We start from the raw sequence: 27,472 nt of genomic DNA, 5'->3' as shown, positions 1-27,472 counted from the left end.
AAAGTGAAAGATGCATGTGTGGCAACTTGCCTTCTCTTCCCCAGATTGGATTTTGACTACTTTCTCAATGGAAATGTTTAAACTGTTTGTTAACCACTTTCCCCCTTAACAAGTATTCATAATATATATGGGGTGTGTGATGTCTTCTTTGATATGTTTCACATGTTACTAAAAGTTGTATGTTAAAGAGATAATTTAGAACATTTGATTCTAAAGGGTTTGGCGTTTTCTCATTATCCGTAAACAGATGGGAGTGTGGTCTAGCGGTTATTAAAGGGGCCAAACAGCATTACTGACTTCTATTCTAGGATCTGCCTCTGTGTGCACCTTTGACAGGATAGCAATAAATAAGATCTACAATTATTATAATCCATTAAAATTGTTTCAATAAATAAAATAAGATGTTATATCGGTGAGCCCCCCTCACTTTGACTCAAATCAATCCATCCTGGGCTTTAAGCAGGTCACAATCTTTCTGTGCTACAGTTTACCTATCTGTCAAATTTGTACATGACCTGCCTCGTAGTGGTGTTGTGAAGATTAAGGAATGTTTGTAAAATACTCTTGAGATGGCAGAGGAAAGGAACCATATACACTAAGCTCAAAGCATTATCATGCTGTACCTATGATCAAGTATCTGTTACTGGAGCTCCAGGAGCAAAGAGGACTGCACTGCCCAGTTTCCTTTCTTTCCCCCTTGGGTCCTAAAGCTGAAGCTCATGGTCAAACAAGACTCCCTGTAATTTTGAGAATGGTACCAGTGGTAAACTTATGAGAACAAGAGCTGGCACGTACTCTGCTACCTGACCAGTAACAATAGATTTTCTTCTACCCATCCTGGGAATCCTCACCTAAACTCTTATGTCACAGATGCGTCAAGTAACTTCACTTTGATGTGTACTTCACATTCTCCAGTGAAACAAGTGATGTTCAGGTTTATTAACAACCCTTTTCAGAATGAGTGATGGTTTCTGTAACTTCTTTTGCATGTTAAAAATGCACAGCACTCATGGACAACTTACTGACTTAGAGTTAGCTGATACCAGGCTGTTCAGGGTGCTAAAACCAATCTTGATATTAAATCTTCTCTTTTGTTCTGCTGAAATATGCTTCATCCTTCGATTCTACATAAACAAATAAAATTAACTCATCAATCTATGCTGGTTTCTCCACCACTGCCCTATGGTCATTTTTGCTATTAAAATCTATACAATTTTATCTTTTGCTGAATTAAAAGTTACCAGGGTATCCACAGCGTTCCTAATAATGCGGCAAAATATCATAGTGATATTAATTACTTGCACATGGCAATTTAAACACTTTCAGAAGGGCCCACTGTACTAAATGCAAACCAAAACTGGTTTAATAGGGTTTTCTTCTTAGTTTTATGCACACTTCTATTAGTTTTAAGTTTCATGAGGTTTAAAAATACCCCCTAAAATTCTGACAGTGTCTCTTTACATCCTTAGACCTTTAAAATTACCTCCAAATTATGGACCTGACCCACCATTCCTAGTGCAGCAAAAACTCCCACTGAAGTCGGTGGACTTTATGAGTGTGAAAGGAACCTAAACTGGGCCCTAACATTTGGTATACAACCTTTGGCACATACGGATGCTTTAAATCATTGTTTGGCTTATGTGCTACCATACATTTCTAAAGCTATCAAACATCTTTTTCCACCAGAACCCTGAAAAAGCGCTAATCAGATTTAGCCCTTTTATAGTGCTTTACAGAAGATGGGTAACTGTCATTAGCCTCCTTTTACAGAGGGGAAAAATGAGGAAGAACAAGTTTGTGTGATGTAGGCGTCCACTCAACGAGTTGGTGGCAGATTCTGGAACGGAACCTAGATTTCCTGACTCGCAATCCAATGCCCTACCCACTGACATGCTCCTGTACTGTAATCTAAGCAGTTTTGCTCAGCAAGACCATCACCTTAAGTTTCGAGAACAACGACATTCCAAAAAGAGTAAAGAATGGAACGCTAAAGGTGGGCAAACATCAAAGCGCCTGTAACAATCACTGATCCTTTGCCTGCTTACCAACATATTGGGACTTAAAACATTTAAAATACAAAGCATTCAGAGTCACCAATATTTATGTCAAAATGGCTAAAAAATTTGATTCACTGTAGGTTTGTTTTCCCAAGGACACCACATTATCTCGTGACTGCCTACTTCTAAACAAAGAAACGGAGTTGATAGCCTTCTTGGGTCTGTTGTGGTTTTCATTGTGTTTCTTGTATAATCAAGGAAAAATTCTACGAAGGCCAACTAGTGTGAGTGATACAGCCAAGGCCTCTAGCAGTCTGATTTAACAACTGGCATTTCTATAGTGGCTCTCACTCCAAAGTAAATCCACGCTACAACTTGGAATGGAGCTTGTAAGGTTATTTATATGGATGGCTCAAAACATGTGTTCTTACACCACATGCCTAGGACTCTCTTAGTAACCATTGCAGCTCAGTGTTTTGCCATTCCAGGGCTAGACTGGCAAGTGGCTCTCTTCTGCAACTGGGTCAGTGCATTCTTTTTGCTCTGCAGACAGGAACCCCTATCCATGTGCAACTGGTATGGCCAGTTCTCCATCCTTCAGCTGTGTGTGTGGAAGGACATCCTTGAGGGTATATGCAGCTCCTGCCATTCCAGGTGCATGCCCTCCAGAAATTCTATCCCTTGTTGATGTGTTAAATAGCATGGCAGATACAGATGCACAAAATGGGAGTGACGGCAGAAAAGCAGCCGGAGCAGAAACTGAACTGTGTAACTGTAACTGGTTAAGGTGACCGTGACACTGTTTACAAACTCAAGGTTAGAAACCATAGTGTGGACACAGCCTTACAGCGAACTTGGTTATAATGATACTCCTTGTGCAGGTGAGGGCTTTCAATGGGCTTTTCACTGCAACAGATTTCACTGTGCTAATCTTCTTGGAATGCAGTAGTTATCCTACCGGCTAGGTGTTGGCTGCTGTATTTTAAGGAGAGCAGAGGAGGATGAGGAGAAGAGAAGATGCCACTGTCCCCTGGATGGATTGATGAAGGGTGAGAAAAGTTCCTAACTCCAACTCATGCTACAGCTGTTGCAAGGAGAGAAGGGGAGACAGGCCAGCCAGGAAATATCTGCCCTTTAGTAGGGGCAAGGAGAGGTCTTTGTAGAGGATTTTTTTTTTTTAAACCAGGCTGGCCCCATCCTGTTAGAGTGAAACTCCATCCACAGTGACTTTTCTGTGTGGAAGAACACCCTCCACTATATATAGATAATTTATACAGTAGGGAACACTTCCCCAAGTGACATGCAGCCACCCCCTCAGAGGAAAATGTCAGCTCTTTAATAGCACACAGCAAGAGTACCACTTTCTGCTTAGGAAGAGTGGTGAAGACACCATGTCAAAATGAATCTTTGAGGGGAATGTCAGAGAGTCTTAATCTAAAATTATCCCAATATGAATTCACCCAGGTCATTAAGGCTAACACCCCAACAGTGGCATATGTATCACTGTGTTTGTAAAAGGAGAGGAGATTTGACAGACAGGAAGTCAGCTGGAGTTCTGTTTCCGCTAAATTGACCTGTTGTTTAATCATCATTAAACTTCATTGAGCTCCAGAGTATTCAGTCTTGCACTTTCTTCAGGTTTTGGAAAAGGACCAAATAGGGCAATCGCCAGGGGCTATCAGAAAGTACCAGACACCGCCAGGCGAAATCATCCCAACTAACAGCACTGAAGATCAAGAGCCCCCAAAACTGAGCAGCTGGAAGAGCTCCCAACAGAACAGCAATAATCTGGATGAAAAACCACATGCACAGACAAACTAAAATGGCTTAGAAGTCTAAGGCTAAAACCAGCTGAATACAGATCTACCAGTTAAAACCTAGATCTGTCGTAAGGGTTATATGAACTACAGTATCAAATACTGTCATGGCTGATAATGAGAAACAGAAATACAGCCTCCTTGGACATGTTGGATGACAAATCACTGCTGAGCAGGGCAAGATCAGTACCATTACCAAAGCCTGAAGCCATAATGAAATGTTTAAAGTGAAATACAGCAACACAAATGTAATGCAAGCTCAGCCACAACCACACATGCAACCTCATTTATCAAGTGACTTACAGTCTAAATTAGGAAATCAATAAGCTACAAAGACAAATAAGGAAGAAAAAACTCAAAAGGAGGGAACATGTACCTTAAATGCAGCCATCTGAGGGTTAGCTGTGGATTTTCCTGAGCAATTATTCTGTGGAGACTGAGGACTGGGGCTTTGTTCAGATGGGCAGGGAGAGGCCTGTCCTGAATTCTGACAATCTCGGCCTTCAAAAAGAAAATGTCAGATCATTAAAACAAATAGCTCTCTCTAACAAACTGAACTGTCAAGCAGCAGTTTCTACCCACATCATTTAATCTAGCCACTGACTGCACTTCTAGAGCATCCAGTGCTGTAATATCTAGATTCTAGTAGGATGATCAGATGGCTAGGAAATCCAAATATTTCACAAGCAATGGCTAAATGCCTTGTGGCGACATGTTCTCTCCACTTCAGGCAAATGTATGTTAGGGTGTCTGGGACCTAAACTGACTATCCTACCTTGACCTACTTGCACGGTGACCTTCCAGGTTCCTAAAGCAGGAAGCAAAATATTTAAATAATTTCTTACTATCCCATGAAAATGGACACATACCTCAGAAGTAGAGCACAAGGGAAGAGGCCAGGGACACGTACTGTTGCAGGGAACCCTTGGCAAGGTGTGAGGCTAAACTGTGCTTAGACATCCTCTAATGAAAGCTGCTGTAGAAGTGGTGCAAAGTACTAGAATTATATTTATTATATTAAATGACAAACTTGTATAGCATTTTATGGAGTACTGAAATGCAACCACTTCTGGAGTGGACTACTGCAGCTTACCAGTGCACAGACACTAATCAAAAGCTTAGGGCAAGAACTGAAGACTATTATAGACAACTGAAAGTGTAGGAAATGGGGCTCACAAGCTATTTCTACAAAGAATTCCCCAGGATATGTAATAACCACAGCTGGCCAAGATCTGTTTTACATCCCCCTTAAAGGTGGATGCATATGGGGGAGAGTCAGAGAGTTTAGGTCTCTAACTTACTAGGTGTAGGTGAGGGAACTTGTGAACAGGTACTGTGGGAAGGGATTTGCTCTCCTTTCACATCTTGGACTGCACTAGGAGAGAAGCGATGCGAGACTGTGGACTGGACTTGCTGGTTATTCGGAGCTTGCTGTGCTTGACCAACCAAAATGTTATTATGGAATTCCATCACCCCGGGAGCCTAGAAACAGCACAGGAACATTATAGAAAGAAATACACAAAGGATTCTATTATTTTGTCTTTCAATGGGAATGTATAATGTTAAATTAGTACATAACTATCTGGTGACAGGAACCCCCCAAACTAGTGCTAATTATGGACAATCAAGCACAAAAGTCAGACTTCTGGCAAGAGTCACACATTTTTTCATAATTCAATGCACTATTAGAGTATGTTAGCAGCAGTGAAAAAGCAATTTCCTCTTATTATACCAGGGTACACTTAAATTCTCTCTCCCATGCACTCAAACATATTGGACAAACACACTGGCATACTCAAGACAAACTTCTCAACTGACAACTGGAAAATCAAGCTGGATTCTTTCTGGCTCTTTCATCATCATCACTTATGGGCCTATCATAGAGGTGGATTGGTGAGGTTCTGTGGCATGCAATGTGCAGGAAGTCAGACTATATGATGATGATGGTCCATTCTCGACTGAAAGTCTATGAGTCAAAAAACCCTCTGCAACTGGTGCCTGTTATGAATTCTGTTGAATATGAAGAAACCAGTTCACTCTCCTGAAGCTGTGCAGATTATATAGTGCTAAGAGCCACACAATGTAGATTTCAGAGTAACAGCCGTGTTAGTCTGTATTCGCAAAAAGAAAAGGAGTACTTGTGGCACCTTAGAGACTAACCAATTTATAAATCAAACATTAACAGATAACTCTGAGTACGCCAACAGATCTGTTGAGTAATGAGGGGGCATCTATACCTAGTCACTTTTTGAAGCATGAACACTTTAACGCTCTAACAACATGCAAACTCCAATCCAAATATCTTTTTTCTTTTCCTTACTCTGGCAATTCCAGCTGGTGCAATTACAACACTAGGTGGAGACATGGCTGGAGTCAAAATCCCCTCTCTTTTTAAAGGTGCTGGGGTTACGATCACAGCTCTGGACTGTCCCTGAAAGGCAGCTGAAGAATACAACTGAAGTTAGAATAGTTATTGACACAAAAGATCTGGAGAATGTTATATAGGGAACAAACTAGTGTTGATTGGGAGGATGGACTAAATGGGACCGAACAGGTATCTTCTGTACAACTTTGCCAAATCATATTTATTCTAAGTTCTCTCAAAGATCAAGCTGCAACACAAACTGCCACTGCTAGGTGGCTCCAGGATACAAAAAGGGCTTATAACAGCTTCAGATACCACACAGTATACAGATCTCTGAGTTGTCTATGGATCAAGTGTTTTATAACTGATGTAAGTGCACCTTGAGGCTGTGACAGGTGTACTTTGCAACCTAATTTAGAGACACAGTTGATGTTGAGCCCATGAACAATGAAGCCATTCATTGTCCAACCAGAGGTGCAAATCCCATGGGTAACAAAGGGGCACATCTTAGCCCCAGCATACGAAGGCAGATACATGCTCTTGCTGAGAAAGGACCTAGAACACATTTCACTAGGTCAGTAGTGCATTTCTTGGCTGTTGAAGGCACATGGACTCTTGCTTTTTAATTCATTAGGTGCACATAGGAATGGCTTAGAAACACACCTAGTAGTGTCTTAATGCTATTAATCATGGATCAAGCTATTTCAAGTGACATGTCTTTGGGCTAGGATCTGGGATGCAGCAGACTTGAGGATGTTAATTGGGGTTTCTGGTGAGCTGCCACAGCATCATGCCCATGGCAGGCAGACACACAAACTCTCTTGCTTTTCAGTAATTTCCATTTCACAATAATCCTTCAGGCTGTGTGTTTCTGGGGGATTGGCTATAGCAGTGGTTCTCAACAAGGGATCTGGGGCCCGCTAGGGGGCCACAAGCAGGTTTCAGGGGTTCTGTCAAGCAGGACCAGCATTAGACTCGCTGAGGTCCAGGGCAGAAAGCCGAAGTCCCCTGCATGGGGCTGAAGCCGAAGGGTGAGCAACGTAGCTTTGCGGGAGCCCCTGTGGCATGGGCCCCTGGGCAACTGCCCTGCTTGCTACCCACTAACATGTGCCCTGGCTTTGATATGTAGAAAATCAGTTGTCATGGTACAGGTGGGGTCTTATTAGCATGTTGGGTGGCGGGGGTGGCTCAGAAAGGAAAAGGTTGAGAACCTCTGTGCTAAGCGTATTTTGGATGAGTGAAGTCACTTGGGTCCTCAGCCAGGTGATTTTAGCACATCCCTGAAGGCAGTGTATAATAATCCCAAGAAGTGAACATGCTGCCTGTTCTGTGTTATCATGGAGACTGTGTAGCCCCTTGGCAGCTGTTCCTTATGAGAAGTTCAGAGCGCTCTCGTTTTCCTCACGCTTGCTGCTCTCAGACATCTGCAGCAGATGGTGGGTTGGACAGCACTGAAAGCTCAAATGTCGTAGACACCCACAGTCAGATTCTAAGTGGATTTTAATCTCTCTGTTACATCTTCATGACCATGAACCAACAATATTTCTCCATATCATTTGCATTCAGAGCAAATGGGCCAACGTAGGGACATTTTAGAAACTGCCTCTGAAAAAAGCTCAAATCCTGAGGGGTCTCTGGCTTCTGCTGTCTTTAGAGTGTTAACATGGTCCTGAAAACAGACACCGCTTGACTGAATCTCTAAGAGCCCCAAGCTAGGCAGCTTGAGGCCAAGGCACACAAATCCTAAAACTTTATTTCTTAGGGTCCCGTGTCACTGAAATGTCTTCCTCCTCGCTACGCCAGGCCTGCTCATAAGCATTAACATTCATGGGGTAAGTCTACACTTACAGTGGTTTGTAGACTACAGACACGTTACGCCCAGTTAGAACTGGGCATAATGTGTCTGTAGTCTGATACGGGACCCTAAGAAATAAAGTTTTAGGATTTGTGTCCCTGAAAAAGGTAGATGGTGAGGCACAGCTTAGGCAAGTATCACAGAGTGCCTGAACCTGTGGGTATATATTCTACACGGCTCTCTGCACACCCAAGCAGTGCCTCTCACATCTACACTTCTATTTTTAGTGAAAGACTCTGGCAGCAGTGAAAGGTTCTGGCAAGGGGGAGACAGAGAGGAAAGGCTCCAGCAGCTCCCCACTGCCAGAGACTTTCACTGCCTCATGTAGCTACACACACTGCAGTGAGCAGGGACGCAGCCTGCTTTTCACCCTTTGTGCAGCAGCCAGTGTAGACAAGGTCACGAAAACAGAGGAACAGCCCCATTTGATCAGAGAGTTTGGTCAGTTTAGTCAGGTATATCCCTTTGAAAACAGCCAATACCTGAATTGACACTCTGCACCTGTCTAGCGCCATTCAGCTGAGGATCTCCAAGAGCTCTGAGCACCTCAGCATCAACTGAGGTAGGTAAAATAGCCTCATGTTACAGAAGGAGTCACTGAAGCAAAGAGGGGTGAAATGACTTTCTAAAGGCAACCACCAAGGACTCAGTGGCAGAGCCAGGAACAGAAGCCAAGACCTCCTGATTCCCAGTCCTATGCAAACTCCAATGGTCCATGCTGCCTCCCTTATAACCAGATTAAAATTCAGGGCTGTGGGAAAAGCCTGTTTTTTTTGTCGCCGTCCTGAATGTTTATTTGGAAAGCGGATTCTGAGAAGGCAGTGCTAGTAACAATAAATATCCTCCCCATCAAGATTTCTAGGTACTTCCAGTGACAACCAGTGTGCTGCAGATGAGCATATTTTTGTTAAAGTTATTTTGCACCTACAACAGCAACTGTGCCCCGCCCTCAGGTTACTCCCTCCCAGCAGAAGAAGGAGGAACACCCGTGACTCTCACCTGGGGCGATGAAGGCATTTTTTAATACTAAGGACACTGTTTCAGGCTTTGGAACAGGCACTATTTTTTGTGGCTGTTTGGGTCTTGTCCCAGCATTTGCCAGGGGAATGGCTTTCGGGAGTGCAAACGTCAGGTGGGGTTGCAGCTGAGGCCGGGGCTGCCCCTGCACGACAGCAGTCTGTAGAGTCAGGTTACAAGGCACGCCTCCCCCTGGCTGCTGTGTTGCCAGGATGAGGTTCTGGCTCTGGCTGAAGGTGGTAGCAGAGGCGTTGTGGGTCTGGGTGGCAGAAGCCGTGTGGGTAACAATGGAAGATTTGCAGAGGCCAGACTTTTGGGTTTCTGGAGCAGTAAAAGCAGGCGGCTGAGAATTCAAGCCGGCATTCAGAGGCACCGTGGGCAAAGCGGCTTGTTGTGGTGGGACAGTGGGCTGCAGCAGCGACACTGGAGCTGGGAACACCGGAAGAAATGGCTGCTGGGCACTTAGAGATGAACTGGAATTGAAGTCTGATGGCTGGATGAAAGAGCCCCCACTCCGAATGTTGGAACATTGGTTAGCACCAACATCAGGAATGACAGGAGCAGGTACTGATGAGGCAATCAATCCTTCACTGAGGCTCACCGTTGGGAGTGGGCTGGGTAAAGAACCTGAGGGCAGGACAGAAGACTAGCAGGAGGGAAAAAAAAAAAAAAGTACAGATTAATGCTTGACATTGGAGATGGGCCAGCACCAGAAGCTTTTATCTGACCTTTCTTTACACTCAATTGTGAAAGGGGAGAACGAGGCTTATATCTGAATCACCCCTGGTTATGCTAAGCCAAAGCCTTCCACATCAAGAACTAAACAGGTACAACTACCTCTAGTTTTGCCCATTTCTCCTTGGCTCAGGTAAAGAAGGTAAAGATAAAGGAGGTAAAGATCTTCCAGGGGGTTGAGATCCACAGCTCTTCAGAGGAAGGAAATCACCAATATGATTGTTTTACAGATAAGAAAACTGAGGTACACAGAGGTTAAGTGACTGGACCCAGGCCCCACAGCTAGTCAATGACACAGCTGGAAACAAAACCCAGCAGTTAAGTCTCCCAGTTCGCAGGTCTACCTGCTAGTCCACACTCCCTCCCGGTACATAGGATTCTTTATAGCAAGGCCAACTACATTCAGAGACAGCATTATTTCACTCGAAGGACAAAACACTTTCTCTACAAAAACTAGTATTTTAAAGTACAAAGAAAATTCTGTTCTGAACTGGACACTGTGAAGGACAAAGGTATTTAAGTCACAACAGTGCAAGTATAGTACATGTACCAGTTATTTTTACTTCTAGGTTATCGTAATAATTTCTTTTATTGGTAAATCAGAGGAAAATATACTGTATTAACCAAGTATTGTAAGTGTTTATTCAATTCTATTTACATGAGCTTGTCTGATACTGCATATTAGTACGTGAAGATCTGTATAGTACTTACAAATTTGAGCTCTGGCAAATTTTCACTACATAAAACCTGTTTACCTGGGAAGAATGGCTGCTGGTATCTGTCATAGCAGAACTGGCAGCAGGGAGAGAAGTGAAAAAGTTGCCAGAGCGACTGGATGAGAACAGATCTGAAAGAATGTGAAAACAAATATTAAATGTTTTACTCCCTATATTATGGTAGCACTATATTTACTCCCTATATTATGGTAGCACTAAGTAATGGGAGACTCACTGAGAATTAGCAAGTAAATAAATAATTAAAAAATAAGGAAATTGCGTCACCACAAAATGTACTCTGCTTATTTACAAACACAAAGATGTTTGCCCGTCTTATTGAGATTTATGAACTCTTTGGGAAATGGATTATTTTTCAGCTATGCTTGTAAAATGCCATGCAAATTTAGTGGATTTGAGTGAATTTCAGCCCTGCGCAGAGGACCAGCACAAAGCCCAGGCACCATTTGAGTCCCACTTAAACTCTATTTTCTATTTTAAACTCTATTCTAGAGTAAATAGTGAAAAAGTAATGGAGGTCTCAGTAACATGAGACTTTGCATTGGTTATTAAATTGTTACGAAGAAATGGGGAAACCACAGAGACTGTATGAGTGAACAATGGGGTGTGAGGAGTAGGGAGACACCAATTAGCATCGTTCTCCTGTAAGGTCCTCCGCTGACACCTGATGTTCTCCCATACAATCAATAGGTAAAGTTTCAAAAGCCACTTGTATGTAAACCAGGTTCTCTGAAAGCTGTGTTCTTCTAAGTCTAATCTTAAGACACATAGACTCTTACAAGTGAATTTCAAAACCCAGCCAGGCAAAGAACTGGTCTCGCAACAGTAAGAGGATCTCGCTACAGTATTTTTAAAAATTTTTTTAATTGGATTTCAAATACTTTTGAATTTGGGCTCCATTTTCATGCTGTATAAAGAGGATAAATATGTTGGTTTGCATAGTTTATTTTTCTGTTCAAAACCCATTACCGCTATAGCAGAAATTGGTGCTATACCACTAATAAAGACAGTAAACTCATTTTTTCCCTTATTCTTACCCTGAAAAGATTCAAAAGTATCCATGAAATCTAGGTTTGGCTGGAGGGGGATAAGTCCTGGCTGAATCATGTCAGCATTTCCTAAGTGTGCTGGAAAAACCAAAAGAGAGACTGGTTAATTTTGCAGCATACATGCCACTTCAGTTTATTACAATGTAGATATGGGTTGCTCAAAGAAAGCCTGGCACTTTGCTGGAACATAAGAACACAAGAATGGCCCTATTGGGTCCAGACCAAAGGTCCATCTAGCCCAGTATCCTGTCTTCCAACAGTGGCCAGGTGCCCCAGAGGGAATGAACGAAACAGGTAATCAAGTGATCCATCCCGTCACTCATTCCCAGCTTCTGGCAAACAGAGGCTAAGTACACCATTCCTGCCCATCCTAACAGCCATTGATGGACCTATCCTCCATGAATTTATCTAGTTCTTTTTTGTACCCTGTTATGGTCTTGGCCTTCACAACATCCTCTGTCAAGGAGTTCCACAGGTTGACTGTGCATTGTGTGAAAAAATTCTTCCTTTTATTTGTTTTAAACCTGCTGCTTATTAATTTCATTTGGTGACCCCTAGTTCTTGTGTTATGAGAAGTAGTACACAACACTTCTTTATCTACTTTCTCTACACCAGTCATGATTTTAAAGATCTCAATCATATCTCCCCTTAGCCATCTCTTTTCCGAGCTGAAAAGTCCCAGTCTTATTAATCTCTCCTCATATGGAAGCCGTTCCATACCCCTAATAATTTTTGTTGCCATTTTCTGAACCTTTTCCAATTCCAATATATCTTTTTTGAGATGGGGCAACCACATCTGCACACAGTATTTAAGATGTGGGCCTACCATGGATTTATAGAGCGGCAACATGATATTTTCTGTCCTATTATCTATCCCTTTCTTAATTATTCCCAGCATTCTGTTTGCTTTTTTGACTGCCACTGCACACTGAGTGGATGTTTTCAGAGAACTATCCACAATGTCTGAGAGATCTCTTTCTTGAGTCATAACAACTAATTTAGACCCCATCATTTTATATGTATAGTTGGGATTATGCCATTTTGTTGCCCATTCACCCAGTTTTGAGAGATCCTTTTGTAGCTCTTCGCAGTCTGCCTGGGTCTTAACTATCTTTAGTAATTTTGTATCATCTGCAAATTTTGCCACCTCACTGTTCACCCCTTTTTCCAGATCATTTATGAATATGTTGAATAGGACTGGTCCCCTGGGGGACACCATTTACCTCTCTCCATTCTGATAATGGACCATTTATACCTACCCTTTGTTTCCTATCTTTTAATCAGTTACCAATCCATGAGAGCACCTTCCCTCTTATCCCGTGGCAGCTTACTTTGCATAAGAGCCTTTGGTGAGGGACCTTGTCAAAGGCTTTCTGAAAATCTAAGTATACTATATCCATTGGATCCCCTTGGTCCACATGCTTATGGACCCCATCAAAAAATTCTAGTCGATTGGTGAGGCTTGATTTCCCTGTACTACAACCATGTTGACTCTTCCTCAACAAATTATGTTCATCTATTGTGTCTGATAATATTGTTCTTTATTATAGTTTCAACCAGTTTGCTCGGTACTGAAGTCAGGCTTACAGGCCTGTAATTGCCAGGATCACCTTTGGAGCCCTTTTTAAAAATTGGCATCACATTAGCTATCCTTCAGTCATCTGGTACAGAAGCTGATTTAAATGAAAGGGTTACAGACTACAGTTAGTTGTTCTGCAATTTCACATTTGAGTTCCTTCAGAACTCTTGGTCCTGGTGACTTATTGCTCTTTAATTTATCAATTTGTTCCAAAACCTCCTCTAGTGATACCTCAATCTGGGACAGTTCCTCAGATCAGTCACTTAAAAAGAATGGCTCAGGTTTGGAAATCTCTCTCACATCCTCAGCCGTGAAGACCGATGCAAAGAATTCATTTAGTTTCTCCGCAATGACCTTATTGTCCTGCTTGATCGTCCAGTGGCCCCACTGGTTGTTTAGCAGGCTTCCTGCTTCTGATGTATTTAAAAAAAAATTTGCTATTACTTTTTGAGTCTTTAGCTAACCGTTCCTCATATTCTTTTTTGGCCTTCCTAATTGTATTTTTACACTTCATTTGCTAGTGTTTATGCTCCTTTCTATTTTCCTCACTAGGATTTAACTTCCACTTTTTAAAGGATGCCTTTTTGCCTCTCACTGCGTCTTTTACTTTGTTGTTTAGCCATGGTGGCTCTTTTTTGGTTCTCTTACTATGTTTTTTAATTTGGGGTATACATCTAAGTTAAGCCTCTATTATGATGTCTTTAAAAAGTTTCCACGCAGCTTGCAGAGATTGCACTTTTGGCACTGTACCCTTTAATTTCTGTTTTAACTAACCTCCTCATTTTTGTGTAGTGAGTATAAACCTCAGGGCTGGATTCTGTAAGCACTCTGCACACACAACTCCTGCTGAGGCAGTTCAGTGATTAGGTCCCACAGAGTGCAACCCTGAGTTTTGGCTACAAGACTTTGAGCTGAGTTCTGTTGGGAAGAGGAACCTTCATCTAATGAAAAGAAAGAGGGTCATTTTTACATTATTACATTAAAAAAAGGAAAATAAGATTTAATGTAAATGATAATGGCCTCATAAACGATAATGCTTTCTAGTGCATGTCATGGGTAGATTTCTTAGTACCAGAAGGTATACCAGTAATTAGGTGTAATGAGATAAAAAGAAAGAAAGAAAATTTAGGCCGAATATCTGAATAGGATTTCTGATCCCTTAAACAATTATTTTTTAAACTTTTAAGTTTGGCACTACTGTTAAACTGATCCAATGTATTTCCCTGGTCTCTGTGTACTTGTAAGTGAAAGATGGAGCCAACTTCTCAACCAGAAAAATGAAAAAGTAAGTCTGGAAGAGAAGTGAAGCAACAAGCCTCAAGTCTCCTCTCACTGCAAAATCAACACAGCCAAAAGCAAACACACACCTATCTCTCTGGGATTTGGCCAGGCAATCAGCTGATGTGAAGAAAGAGTAGAGAACAGGGTGTCAGTGAACTCAGACATAAGCATGTCTGCATCCAGAAAGGAATCTTCCTCCATAGGGACCGGGGTTTCTCTGCCATATCTACTCTGATGCCAGAGAACCACGTCATCATCCTGACAAAGAGGAAAGAAAAATAAGCCTGGTTATATGAAGCTGCCAGTCACATGCAGTTATTATGGCACCAAACAGACAAAGCTAATTATTTTTCACATTTTAATAAAGAGGAACATTCTACAGAAGTCATCAAAATGCATCAGATCAACTTGTTAGCATCCTGCCTCCAGTCACATGGAACAGAGCAACAGTCAATCTAGTCTGGTATTCTACCCTCTGCCACATCAGCTCAGACCAACAGTTCATCTACTCTGGCTACTTTTATATACCAAACAGACCGATGGTTCATCTAGAGTGGCATCCCATTTCTGCGTGTACCGGAATAGGCCACTTGTATATCTAGTCCAATATCTTGCCTCCAGCAATGTCACAAACCAGATGTTTTGGAAGTTAGCATAAAACCTCTGTGAAATATATCACTGCACAACACTAGACTCTGTGGGGAAATATCTTCCCAATTCCAGCTGATGATTAGAACTGCATAAAACCAAAGTGGCTTTGGAAATACTTTTTAGTTTTTTTGGGTATAAGTGGGATTTTGCATCCAGAATTTCACTGATTTTTGGGTTTGAATGAACCCTAACAAACACAAAGCAAAACTCAATTGAAACTGGTGAAGTTTCCAGCCAGAACCATGACATCCTGAGGTTTGTCTAAATCTTAGCCAGGTTTGCTGAATGGTTTGTGAACCTGGGGATTGTTCTGGGCATATAATGAAGAATGAATCCAGGCTGGGTTTACATTTAGTTACAGAAGGTCTGAAATGCTCTCTTTGGCATAAACTGATCACCAAGAAGGCTCCATCACACAACTGTTTTTTGTCCCAGGTATTTGAAACACAGATGCTTTTATACATCTCAACATCTAGCCCCCCCCCCCCCCTTTTTTTTTTTTTTTGAAGCTTACCAAACTACTTGGCTATAATAGCACAGAAAAGGGACTCATTTGGTTCTGCTATGTATTTTTCTACTTGTAGCACACACATCCTTTCCCGATTCCACAAGGCAGGCTATGTTGCCAGTTATAACTCAATAACAAGCTGTCATGTGACCAACTGCAAAGAGGTGGCCCTGATTGGCCAGCTGGCCTGCACACTCTCATTTCTTATGCCATAGCACTCTAGACCAAGACTTCCACCCAATCTGATTTAAGCTGGGGAAAGCTGTACTGCTCTCTATTATACAATTTATTCTAAGCAAAATAAGGTGCCCCCTCTTCATAATAAACATTAAAGCTAAGTGTGTGGCTTTAGGTTTTAATCACTGCAAGCTGTCATGCTAGTACACCTTTGCTACTTATCACAACTTCAATACACAGAGATGCTGCTACTGCCTCCACAAAAATTACTTACCCGCACCAAGCTTGAAAGGTCTTCCTCTTTGTGTTTCTGTAACTGCAGAGAAAGAATATTTTAAAAAGTAAAATTAGCGCCTGTACTTCCCAAAGGACCTGTTTCTGCAACCCCCTACTCATGTGATTAGTCCTTACTCACGCAAGTAATTTTCTAGCCCCCAGCGGACCAATCATGAGTAGAGACTATTCACAGGACATGGGGTTGCCGGACTGGACCCAGTGTATCAATTTATTCTTATGATGTATCAGCAGACCCAATGTTTATACTGGTATAACTAAATTTCCAACATTTTTGCATGGGTTAGTAAAAGTTACATCCGAAGTCCAACTATTAAATCAAAAAGCAATTATTCCAGTCAAAATACTTTCACAGCTGCAAACAAACAGACCCTTTTCTTGAAGTATGTTCTCCACTTGTGATATTCCCTGATGACTATTTCGATTCTTCGTTTCCAATATTTCCCTTCTGTTGCAATGGCCTGACAACAAACAAAATACATGAGGAAATATACACAAACATTAAATAGTCACACACAGTTTTCAGGCAGACTGAAGCCATAAGGTGAGTACATTAATTCTGTTTGACCCCATAACCCAGCTGACACAATGTGCTTAAATCCAGCTACTGTAGAGCAACCCAGGATCCATTTAATCTTCCCCACATATAATAAAAAGTGATGATGTTCGATAATAGTACCAATATGTCATTACTTGGATCACCTGTAACCAATTGCAAAGACAGTATAGTACAAAAGGAAAAATAAAAGTTATGTTTCAGAAACTGTTTTTAAGATACTATTCATGTTAACACAGCCATGCAAAAGCATAATGAAAATTCATCAGCCAAGATACAAAATCTATAGGCTTACCTGTCACCATGACAACTATGAAATAAAATGTACTCACTGGAAAACAAAAACAAAAAACAAACTCCTCGCCTGGAGTGAGTGGGAAAATAGGCAAGTATCAACATACACATACATCCAACGACTGTGAAGGAATGACACAAAACAATAAAAGCCAAGTAACAAAGCTCTGGGAGAAACGTCACTCTTCAAGCCATATGTAGTGCAGTGGTACCCCAGTGACAACAATGGGATCAGAATGTGGGGCTTTAACATGCCACAAGTACTGTAAAACCAAGGACAACAGGGCAAGTTCACAAGAACTGAGGTAGACTTAACTCCACCTAGTCTGATTGGATTGTGCCTCAACCTAAAGGGTTAGCCTAACTTTGCTTTTCAAAAATTTCAGATACTAGGAAGTTTCATGTATGCTTTTGAAGCCCATTTCTGCTGCTGCTTCTGCTCTGTAGGTTCAACAGAGGGTTTATGCATTTTGAGTCCAATCTAAGGTTACGCAGTACATGAGAGAACCAAAAACTTTGATATGTCCTGGGCCTCACAGGACAGCAGCCAGAGGGCTGCAAATAGTTTGCATATAATAAAATACAATAAAAGAAAAGGAAAATGCACAGACCTACCGCACTCAGTTGTGGTTACAGTTTACAAGACAGGGTTAGAAATTGCTTGTTAGTTTGTATTCAGGTGAGCAAAGAAAATTAAAAAACGATGTTGAAAAAGCTTTTATAAAGCCACTCAGCTTGATCCTACAGGGTAGTCTGCCCTCACCTCCCACTGACTTCTGCAACCTCCAGAAATGGGCTCTTTGAGAGGAAAAGTAAAACAGGCTCTGAGGTGTAGGAATCATGGGCTCTTCAGGCTGCACCTTTGTGCCTTAGATTTGTCAAACTGGAGGGCAGTCATGGGCTGCATAGTAGGACTCCAGGGACTGTTAAGTCACCCTTGGGCTGCACCTTGATCTTTCCTATACAGGTAGATTTATAACATCTGGCTCAACAGCAGCCATATAGTACACATGTTGATATTTTTCACTATGGAGAGGACACCAAAGCAGAGCCTTCACATCTAAACGGAGGTAGGAGAGATAGAGAGATAATCAAATCCACAGCTCAAGTTTTACATACTTCAGGCCGCCGATGTTCCTCTACATCAATAGAGCCATCTAGTGGAGTCACAAAATGGCACACTGGGTTCTTGCGTTTCTCCAGGTCTGAAACAGAAATGAAAATATGACAGTTGGGTACACACATGCTATTCAGGGATCCCTTCTCCACCTCGGAGGCAGGATTTTAACAAGGTTCTTCTCAGAGTCCCCTCCAACACACTACTGGTGAATAGGCCATTTCAGACTGCACCTGACTTCAAGTGGTTCAATGCCCCGAAGCAGTGTTGAACACCATGGGGATGGTTTGGTCATGGGGTGGAAGTTCAGGACTGTCCTCTACAGGGATTTAGGCCACCAGCAGATTGCTTGGGTTTCTCCATCATAACGGGGCTTGTGATTTCATCTCCTGTCCATTCAGGCCCTTATATGCATGGCCAGATGCAAGGCCAGATTCAAACATTTTGTGGTTGCATGCAATCACGTTTACCATAAAAGCAACTTACACTGCATATACCATGCCCTCCAGATGGCATTGTTGAGACGAATTTTATCCCTCCACTGAAGTTTTAAACCTTTAAAATTCTTCCATTTTGGTGAAACCAACTTCCCACTGAAATAAAAAAAACCCAAACAAAAAAAATCAGTGATTTTTTTAAAAAGCTAATAAAAGTAGCTAATAAAAGTGCCAGGCTGACAGTTCTGGAGACTACAGTGAAATGAAGCTCAGGCAATGATAGAGCAAGCTTCTGCCATGCACCACCCTAACAACGTACCTCCCTCCTGGCCTAAAGGTCTAGAGGTGATAGGGAAGTTCTGTCTTCAAGGCTCTTCTAGTCCTTTGCTACTAGCTCTGGGGATGTGTTTTGTGATGTGGATACCCGTCACTCTGGAATTTCACTGGGACCACAACTCATTTCACCCAAACACACTTTTCTTACCTACTACAGTTCCCCTGAACCCAAATACATCACCTCCCACCAACCCCAGGAATGAGAGCACCCAAAGTCATGTCTAAAACCTGGCACTTAGCAGGCTTTTGGTTTTGTCTATCTTGGATGTTGAGGGGCTGTACTGAGACAGTACACATTCATACTTGCAGCTCCAGATCACCTTCTAGGACAACAACATTCAAAAGACAACATGACAATGTTAACTCTACTCTACCCCAGCAGAGTTGTCGCCCTTAAACTTTGCAATGCTGCATTTAATAAACTAGATCTAGTTACAAAAGCAAAAGGTTTAGTGACAACCACAGTACTATCAAAGGTGGGATGCCCATAAAAAAAAGCAGCTCATATGTGAAGGGTTTTCTTGGAAATGAGAAAGGATAGAGAAACAGAGACACTGATAATGCTTAGCACTGTTATAAACACTTAATAAATGTTAGCTACCTAACACTCAGAACACCTCTATGCAGTATTAGCCTCATATTACAGGTGGAGCAGACAAGGTTAGACACACTTTTATCTAGTCAGTTTCAAGCCAACATTTTTTCACGGTTTTATAGTCACACATTTTCCTGTTTTTAAGTGTTTCCTGTCCCCTATTGTTGTGCGTTGTCAGAGCTGGGACTACAACTCAGGAATGCCCAATTCCCAGTCCTGTACCTGTCCATCCCCATCCCCTCAGTTATTTTTAATGAAGCCAAGTAGTACCATATATGAGCAAACCTATATGGGGCTTAGAGTAAGCATTTCCCAATGGCCACTGCAATACAGAAGCTCAGAAAGCTCCACACCTGCCAAAGGAAGACATTAAATCACTGCTGTTTTGGGTTATTAAGCTCGCCTTTGTTTCTCTTTTTAGGGCTTCATCTGACATTATCAACCAGGTAATCTCATGACTCCTACAGTGGCAATCAAACAGATACCAGATCTCAGCTAAACTGTCAGGGAAGGAACAGCCAACCAGCCACCTTTCAATTCTGGCTTCTATTGTATGCTGCCAGTTGTATCTATATTTTAACCGTTAGGTTCTATGCTAGCATATAAAGGTTTTTCTCTGCTTCCTATCTTCATTTTTTAAAAAAACCTGTCTAGTGTTTTGTACTATACATGCAATGAACCAGGTGCAGAGACCAGATAACAAGTGCACTAAAAGGATTAAGTTGATTCCATAATTAGAGAACTGCATGGTCATTGCACTTAACAGTTCCCAAGTGACCCCATATGTTGTACTCTGAACCCTCCATATTTGAAAATGAGCAAGTTTACTATAGTTTTGTTTATGCTAAAATTCCCTGAACCTGATGCAGGCTTTGAGATTTGGGGAGGTTACTTTTAAACAACAGAAACCACAAATACATTTATTTCAGCAAATAAAACAAAGCTGATTTCCATGAGGTACTCAAGGCTCTCTGAGTTGAGTTCAGATTTTAGAAACATTCCAAGGGTAGTTATATGAGTTTCAGGGATTAGCAAATAATGAAGATGAATGTGATTGTATATGGAGACCTTTCCTGTTCTATGATAATACAGTATATATTTTACTCAGACTCTTAACCTATTTTATTTATCTAAGGTTCTTATATGGCATCTATTGCTATATTACCTGAGCGCCCCCATAGTATCTTTACTTTATTCTCCACTGAATTCTACAGTAAATCCTTGCTGCCATGCTCAGCTTTTGCTGAGACACATGAATCTCTGCAGATCTACTATGCTTAATGCTTAAGACGACATTTCTTCAGCACCATCACTGGAAGCAACAAGCATGGCACCCATCAATTGCTGTTTCCTTGCCATTCTCAGAAATGGGGTGTGCTAAGAGATACATTTCAATGCTACAGGAACTTTATGACTGACAGAGGAGCCTGCAAATTAAGAATTATCCCATATCACATTGGGGAAGTGCTGCAAAATCCATTCCTGGTGCCACCAAGTTCTGGGTTTAGAGCAGACAGAGGCAACCCATCCATTTTAGGATCTCCTCTGTTTGTTTAGTGTCCTCCTTTCTATCTTTTCACAGTCTCATCAATTTTAGTATGAGCCTTTGCTCTGTGGCACCTGCTGTGTGCAACAGCTTCCCCCATATCTCTTCACTTCATCAAGTCTTCATTTCCTTTCAAATCTCAGATGAAAACATATCTTTTTTCCTCTTACTTGTGTCTCAATTTTCTCTCTCTTCACTATTCTAACACATCACTCTCCTGTAATCCTTGACTTTGCCAGAGTCCCTACAAAATAAGTCGGACTAGAAAATATGCCTATCCAATATCAATCTCTAGAGTAACATGGATTTTCAAGAGACAATGGTTGCATAGTTTAATAAACTAAATCCTAACTGGCAGAACTCTCTTATTTAACTTATCGGTACCCAAAATAAGTCTAATCGCTAATAAAAAGTCAAAAGGACACATGCATTTTTGCAGACAATCCAATATAATTATAATGTATTTCTTGTATCCAGTTTAAATCTTCTTCAAAGAGTGATTTAAGACTAGAATTAAGATAGAAAATGTTAACCAATTTATGTAATTTACATTTTATTTACTGTATTTTTATAAGTGCATTAAAGTCCAGTCAAAGACGAAAGAGATTAATAATTCATCCTCCTTTTAGGACAATGATTATTATTATTTCTAGTTCTTTCAGTGCATTCCATGGGAGCAAAGTTCAAGTCCAGTGTTAGGTCATAAGTGAAATGAGTTTGATAACCTCAGTTTCATACAGCAGACAGGAATCACCATGAAGATGTCAACTATATTTACAACCTGATCCAAACCCCCATAAAGTAAATGGAAAGGCTCCATTTACTTCTGGGGAGATTGGATGAGGCCTCTAATGATCATTTCAGCCTAACTGGTCATCTCTATTCTGGAACACTAAAGGAGAGAGTGGTTTCACCAACTCAAAACATAGTGTTTGAGAGCAGTTCCCTAACTGTAACTGACCTTTGGATTTTGAAAACCCAAAAAAACCCAAAAAAGGAGTTTCTGCTCCTGCTGGCCTATTAACCTTCAAGAACACTAATATTCTCGAAGCAAATAAATGTAACAAACAAATGCAGATAAACTTGCCTACCGATTACACAGTCAAAACATGAACTTCAGTGGAAGATGCCGAAGGCCTTCAGGAATTCAACAGTCACTGGTTCAATTCCATGTGAGAACTTTTCCCAAACAGGGAATAAGCAAAGTTTCCAAAAATGGGAGAAGAGACCTGGATGAAATCTACTGCAACACAAACTGCAACAGTCACCAGAACAGTGACTGACACACTGGCCAGCAAATGGCTTGAGTCTATGAAGGTGTTGCTACTTCTAGAAGAAAAACTGATCAGGTACCAATTGAGATGACAAGAGTAAAAAAAGATTTTCAGGAAAGATACACATAATCTCTCCTTAATGTTTTGTAGTTCTTAGTCCCTGATAAAAGAGCAAACTGTGCTATGGGGTCTCGGTGGTTCAGAGGCATGATGATGGTGGAATATGGAACTTTTAACCTCTTGATCCCGATATTAAATCCACCCCAGGTCAGGAGTTACTGATGTGAAATAAATTCAATGGTTTTAATTCAGTATGTAGTGGACAAGTGTTCACATAACAAAATCAAATCACAGAACCATAGAAATGTAGGGAAGGAAGGGACCTCGAGAAGTCATCTAGTCCAGCCCACAGCTCTGTGGCAGGACCAAGTAAACCGAGATCATCCCTGACACGTTTGTCCAACTTGTTTTTAAAAGCTTTCAACGACAAGGATTCCACGAGCTCCCTTGGAAGACTATTCCAGCGCTTAACGACCCTTATAGTTAGAAAGTTTTTCCTAATATCTAACCTAACTCACCCCTGCTGCAGATTAAGCCCAACACTTCTTGTCTTACCTCCAGTGGACCTGGAGAACAACTGATCCCCATCCTCTTTATAGAAGCCCTTAACGTCCTGGAACACTTATCAGGTACTCCCGTCAGCCTTCTTTTCTCACGACTACACATGCCCAGTTCTTTTTTAACCTTTCCTCAAAGATAGGGTTTTCTAAAACTTTTATCATTTTTGTTGCTGTTCTCTGCACTCTCTCCAATTTGTCCACATCTTTCCTAAATTGTGCCCAGAATTGGACACGGTACTCCAACTGGGGCCTCACTAGTAGCGAGTATAGCGGGACAATTACCTCCTGTGTCTTACATGCAACACTCCTATTAATACAACCCAGAATTATGCTAGTCTTTTTTGCAGATGCATCACGTTGTTGACTCATACTCAGTTTGTGGTCCACTATAATCCCCAGATCCTTTTCAGCAGTACTACCAGCGAGACAGTTATTCCCCATTTTGTAGTTGTGCATTTTCTTTTTTCTTCGTAAGTGAAGTACTTTGCACTTGTCTTTATTGAATTCCATCCTGTTGAATTCAGACCAAATGTCCAATTTGTCATGGTCATTTTGAATTTTAAATCTGTCCTCCCAAGTGCTTGCTAGCCCTTCCAGCTTGGTGTCATCTGCAAATTTTATAAGCATACTCTCCACTCCATTATCCAAGTCATTAATGAAAATATTGACTACTCCTGGACTCAGGACTGCCCCTTGTGGGACTCCACTAGAGACGCCCACCCAATTTGGCAGCAACCCATGCCACAAGAGATCCCTTTTTGGCCATCAAGATTGAATTCCCATCTGACCCTGTGATGCTGTCTAATTAAAATATAATCATGCAAATCATGATTGCTACCACTGTTATATAATTGCAACAGTGAACTCACGCAATTCTGAAAGCCAAAAACTGTCTCCAGTTTTTTTTTTTTTAAAATTCAATATAAAATAGGGTATTTTTTCCCCAGACAACTAAGCGTTCCCCAAACGCTGCAGTTTTGTGCTAGTACATGAGAAACAGATGTTCACTGTCCAATCTGGAAACACAAAATGTAAATAGTGTCTTTTAAATGCAGACAGATATATTAGATTCTTAAAATGTTTTAGCTTTCTAAGAGGCGATTAGTAACAGATAAAAAAATAGGTTTTCTTCCTAAACAGATTTTTTACTGTGACAGTGTTCCTTAATTAGTTCTTTTCCTCTGAGGATCTCACCACTTCGTAAGGGATTTTGTTTTATATTCACAAAATCCATAATAAAATGTTTTTAAAACAGAAGGAGATATCTGCACTGCGTTCTACATTTTTGGCTGCACTCCCATGACTAAGTACTAATGATGTAGAGGGAGCAGGGATTTAATCATTCTACTCATAATCCAAGTTTCTGTCTGGCCTGAAAATCACTAATCACCAGCCTATGAGTCAGATAATGCTTTACCTTCATCTCTAGAAGTGATTTTTTTATGCTCTAATACCTTGTCTCTAACACAATACTATTAGGGAGAGTATACAGGATTTGCCCCCCCGCTGCTTACATACTCATCAAAAAACTAAGAAGAGTGCTGAAGGGATGCTGTTCATATCTAAAATTGAAGTTAATAAATAACCCAACAGAATATTTCAGTGAAACTTGGCTTAGGAGGAGACAATGCAAATGGTTTGATTTGCTTCAGTACAATTTTGGGGAATGTGATACGGCAGCTGATGCAAGCAATGGTGTATGCAACTTTTAAATTAATCAAATAATCACAAGTAGAATTTTCCTTATACACAACTTTGACACTTCAAATGGTGTCTAATGTGTTTTCTCAGCCCTTATCTGCCTCATGATACTGTGAAAATAGCAATTTCCCATTTTAGTTAATTATTTTTCATTACATCTTTGAGTCCTCTCTGTTGTCTCATGTTGTGGGAAGAATATATATTACTATAGCTTGCTCTAAATGCCTACTGAAAAGCTTCCCTCTTGTCTTAAAGAAAATAAATACATCCTCTACTTCATGACTTGCAATTGGTGCTGAAGAAGGAACTCTAGTGCCTCCAGTGCAATTTCACTTTCACAATCATCAACAACTGAAGTTACAAAGGGAAAAAAAATCCCCTCTGGTGGGAACCATGTTGTTCTCAGCTGCGATGCCCAGTACAGCTTGGACAGCTGCAGTGAAGATAACAGGGATATCTCTCTCTGCACAGCAGCTGGTAATGGGTGAGATGCTTGAGCTAACTGCACTCTGTTTTAACCATGAGGAGATTAGGAGCAGGGCGTTTTTAATGAGAGATCTTCAAATCCAGACCTTGCTTCCTCATTCGTCTAAACAAAGTTCAATCATCTGAGATTGAACAGAGAATAGAGAATGATTCAATCATTCTCTGTTAATCATCTGAGAATTCTGAAAGCCATCTACTCTGCTGAGTTTTATGTTAAAGAAAGTGCTGATGGTTTATAGTGGGACCAGGGGAAATGGGTTGGGTGGACAAAGACAGGTTACATTTATCAGTTTCTAAAATTCTGAACTGTTTTTTATACTGTGCATTTGTCTAGAGCCTGTAATAATTCATATATTATAAACTGAATTTAAAATAAATTAGGCATTGCTGAAGTTAGGTGGATGAATGGAGTAAACAAATTGGAGCACTTAGTGCAGAATAACTCAGTCCAGTTACATGTACAAGATAAGAAAAAGCCTGCATTCCAATGACACACCTTGAAAGTGCTTTGCAAACCATCAATCCTCACACCAGCCTCTCTAAAGTAAGGAATTTTAGTCATCTACATTTTACAAATGAGGTAGCACAGAGAGGTGAAATTACACATTCAAAGGGTCTGTCAGTGGCATAGTCAGGAATGGAACCCAGATCCCCGGACTTTCAGTTCTGTCTTTTAAACTGGAAGCCCTTGCTCCTTTACACAGTTGGGATCGATCCTGCTTTGAGCAGGGGATAGATGACCTCCTAAGGTCTCTTCCAACCCTATTCTTCTATGATTCTATGAAAATAACTGAAATTAATCTGAAGGTAGAAAGCAAATGCTCCTATTGGAGTTCTCCAGTTCAGGAAAAAAGTTGTTTTCTCCATTTGCATTCATGTTGCATCAGTCCTTACATCTATCCTAGGTAGAATTTAAGCATAAATCTCTGGGCACTGAAGCTCAGATTCTACAGCACTGACCCAACTTCTCAAATAAGATGCAATGAAAAGTAGCTACAGCTTGTAAAACCCACTTTTCAAGCCACATGTATCTTGCCTATTATAGCTGTGACAGAAAAGGATTTAATTGAGAATTGCCTATACAATTTTCACTTTTGAAAACCAAATCATTTTCAAGTTATAGGAGCAAATATACCAGAAGTATATTTTACTTTTTTATTCTTTCTTTTACAGGGTCCCACTTTCCTTGTGCTAAAAGCCCTCTGCCCTGCCAAATCCTTTGTTAAAATCCACTTGCAAGGATCTACAACCTATCCTGAAGGATGACCCAGCACTCTCACAAATCTTGGGAGACAGGCCAGTCCTTGCCTACAGACAGCCCCCCAACCTGAAGCAAATACTCACCAGCAACCACATACTACACAACAGAACCACTAACCCAGGAACCTATCCTTGCAACAAAGCCCGTTGCCAACTGTGCCCACATATCTATTCAGGGGACACCATCACAGGGCCTAATCACATCAGCCACACTATCAGAAGCTCGTTCACCTGCACATCCACCTATGTGATATATGCCATCATGTGCCAGCAATGCCCCTCTGCCATGTACATTGGTCAAACTGGACAGTCTCTACGTAAAAGAATAAATGGACACAAATCAGATGTCAAGAATTATAACATGCATAAACCAGTCAGAGAACACTTCAATCTCTCTGGTCACGCGATTACAGACATGAAAGTTGCGATATTACAACAAAAAAACTTCAAATCCAGACTCCAGCAAGAGACTGGTTTCAGAAATTGGTTAGTCTCTAAGGTGCCATAAGTACTCCTTTTCTTTCAGCAAGAGACTGTTGAATTGGAATTCATTTGCAAATTGGATACGATTAACTTAGGCTTGAATAGAGACTGAGAGTGGCTAGGTCATTATGACAGGTTTCAGAGTAACAGCCGTGTTATTCTGTATTCGCAAAAAGAAAAGGAGTACTTGTGGCACCTTAGAGACTAACCAATTTTTATTTGAGCATAAGCTTTCGTGAGCTACAGCTCACTTCATCGGATGCATACTCATTATGCAAGTTAACCTATTTCCCCTTGTTTTTTCCTACCCCCTCCCCCCTTCTCAGCCATTCTTGTTAAACCCTGGATTTGTGCTGGAAATAGCCCACCTTGATTATCATACACATTGTAAGGAGAGTGATCACTTTAGATAAGCTATTACCAACAGGAGAGTGGGTTTGTGGGGGGGGGACGACGACCTGGATTTGTGCTGGAAATGGCCCAACTTGATTATCATACACATTGTAAGGAGAAAGAAACCTGTCATTGTAAGGAGAGTGATCACTTTAGATAAGCTATTACCAGCAGGGGAGTGGGGTGGGGGGAGAGAAAACCTTTTGTAGTGGTAAACACCAATTTTTTCATGCTTTGTGTGTATAAAAAGATCTTCTATACTTTCCACAGTATGCATCCGATGAAGTGAGCTGTAGCTCACGAAAGCTTATGCTC

At 41.1% G+C, this 27,472-nt stretch overlaps 1 protein-coding gene across 1 annotated transcript in view; it reads right to left on the bottom strand.

Annotated features, from left to right (window-relative positions):
- MLXIP (MLX interacting protein) overlaps nt 1–27,472 on the bottom strand; it is a 76,512-nt gene that overhangs the window by 12,233 nt on the left and 36,807 nt on the right. The window contains exons 2-13 of the mRNA XM_048821332.2: nt 18,513–18,619; nt 18,029–18,114; nt 16,431–16,520; nt 16,040–16,081; nt 14,516–14,687; nt 11,558–11,647; nt 10,542–10,633; nt 9,034–9,697; nt 6,135–6,256; nt 5,116–5,296; nt 4,191–4,315; nt 1,023–1,124 (exon numbers count right to left, since the gene is read on the bottom strand). Coding sequence (XP_048677289.1) covers nt 1,023–1,124; nt 4,191–4,315; nt 5,116–5,296; nt 6,135–6,256; nt 9,034–9,697; nt 10,542–10,633; nt 11,558–11,647; nt 14,516–14,687; nt 16,040–16,081; nt 16,431–16,520; nt 18,029–18,114; nt 18,513–18,619 — 1,873 coding nt within the window. The remainder of the gene's footprint in view (nt 1–1,022; nt 1,125–4,190; nt 4,316–5,115; nt 5,297–6,134; nt 6,257–9,033; nt 9,698–10,541; nt 10,634–11,557; nt 11,648–14,515; nt 14,688–16,039; nt 16,082–16,430; nt 16,521–18,028; nt 18,115–18,512; nt 18,620–27,472) is intronic.

The sequence above is a fragment of the Caretta caretta genome, chromosome 15 (genome assembly GCF_965140235.1).
Source record: "Caretta caretta isolate rCarCar2 chromosome 15, rCarCar1.hap1, whole genome shotgun sequence".
Classification (NCBI taxonomy): Eukaryota; Metazoa; Chordata; order Testudines; family Cheloniidae; genus Caretta; species Caretta caretta.
The sequence above is the reverse complement of the archived record's forward strand: the minus strand, read 5'-3'. Positions and strand labels throughout refer to the sequence as shown.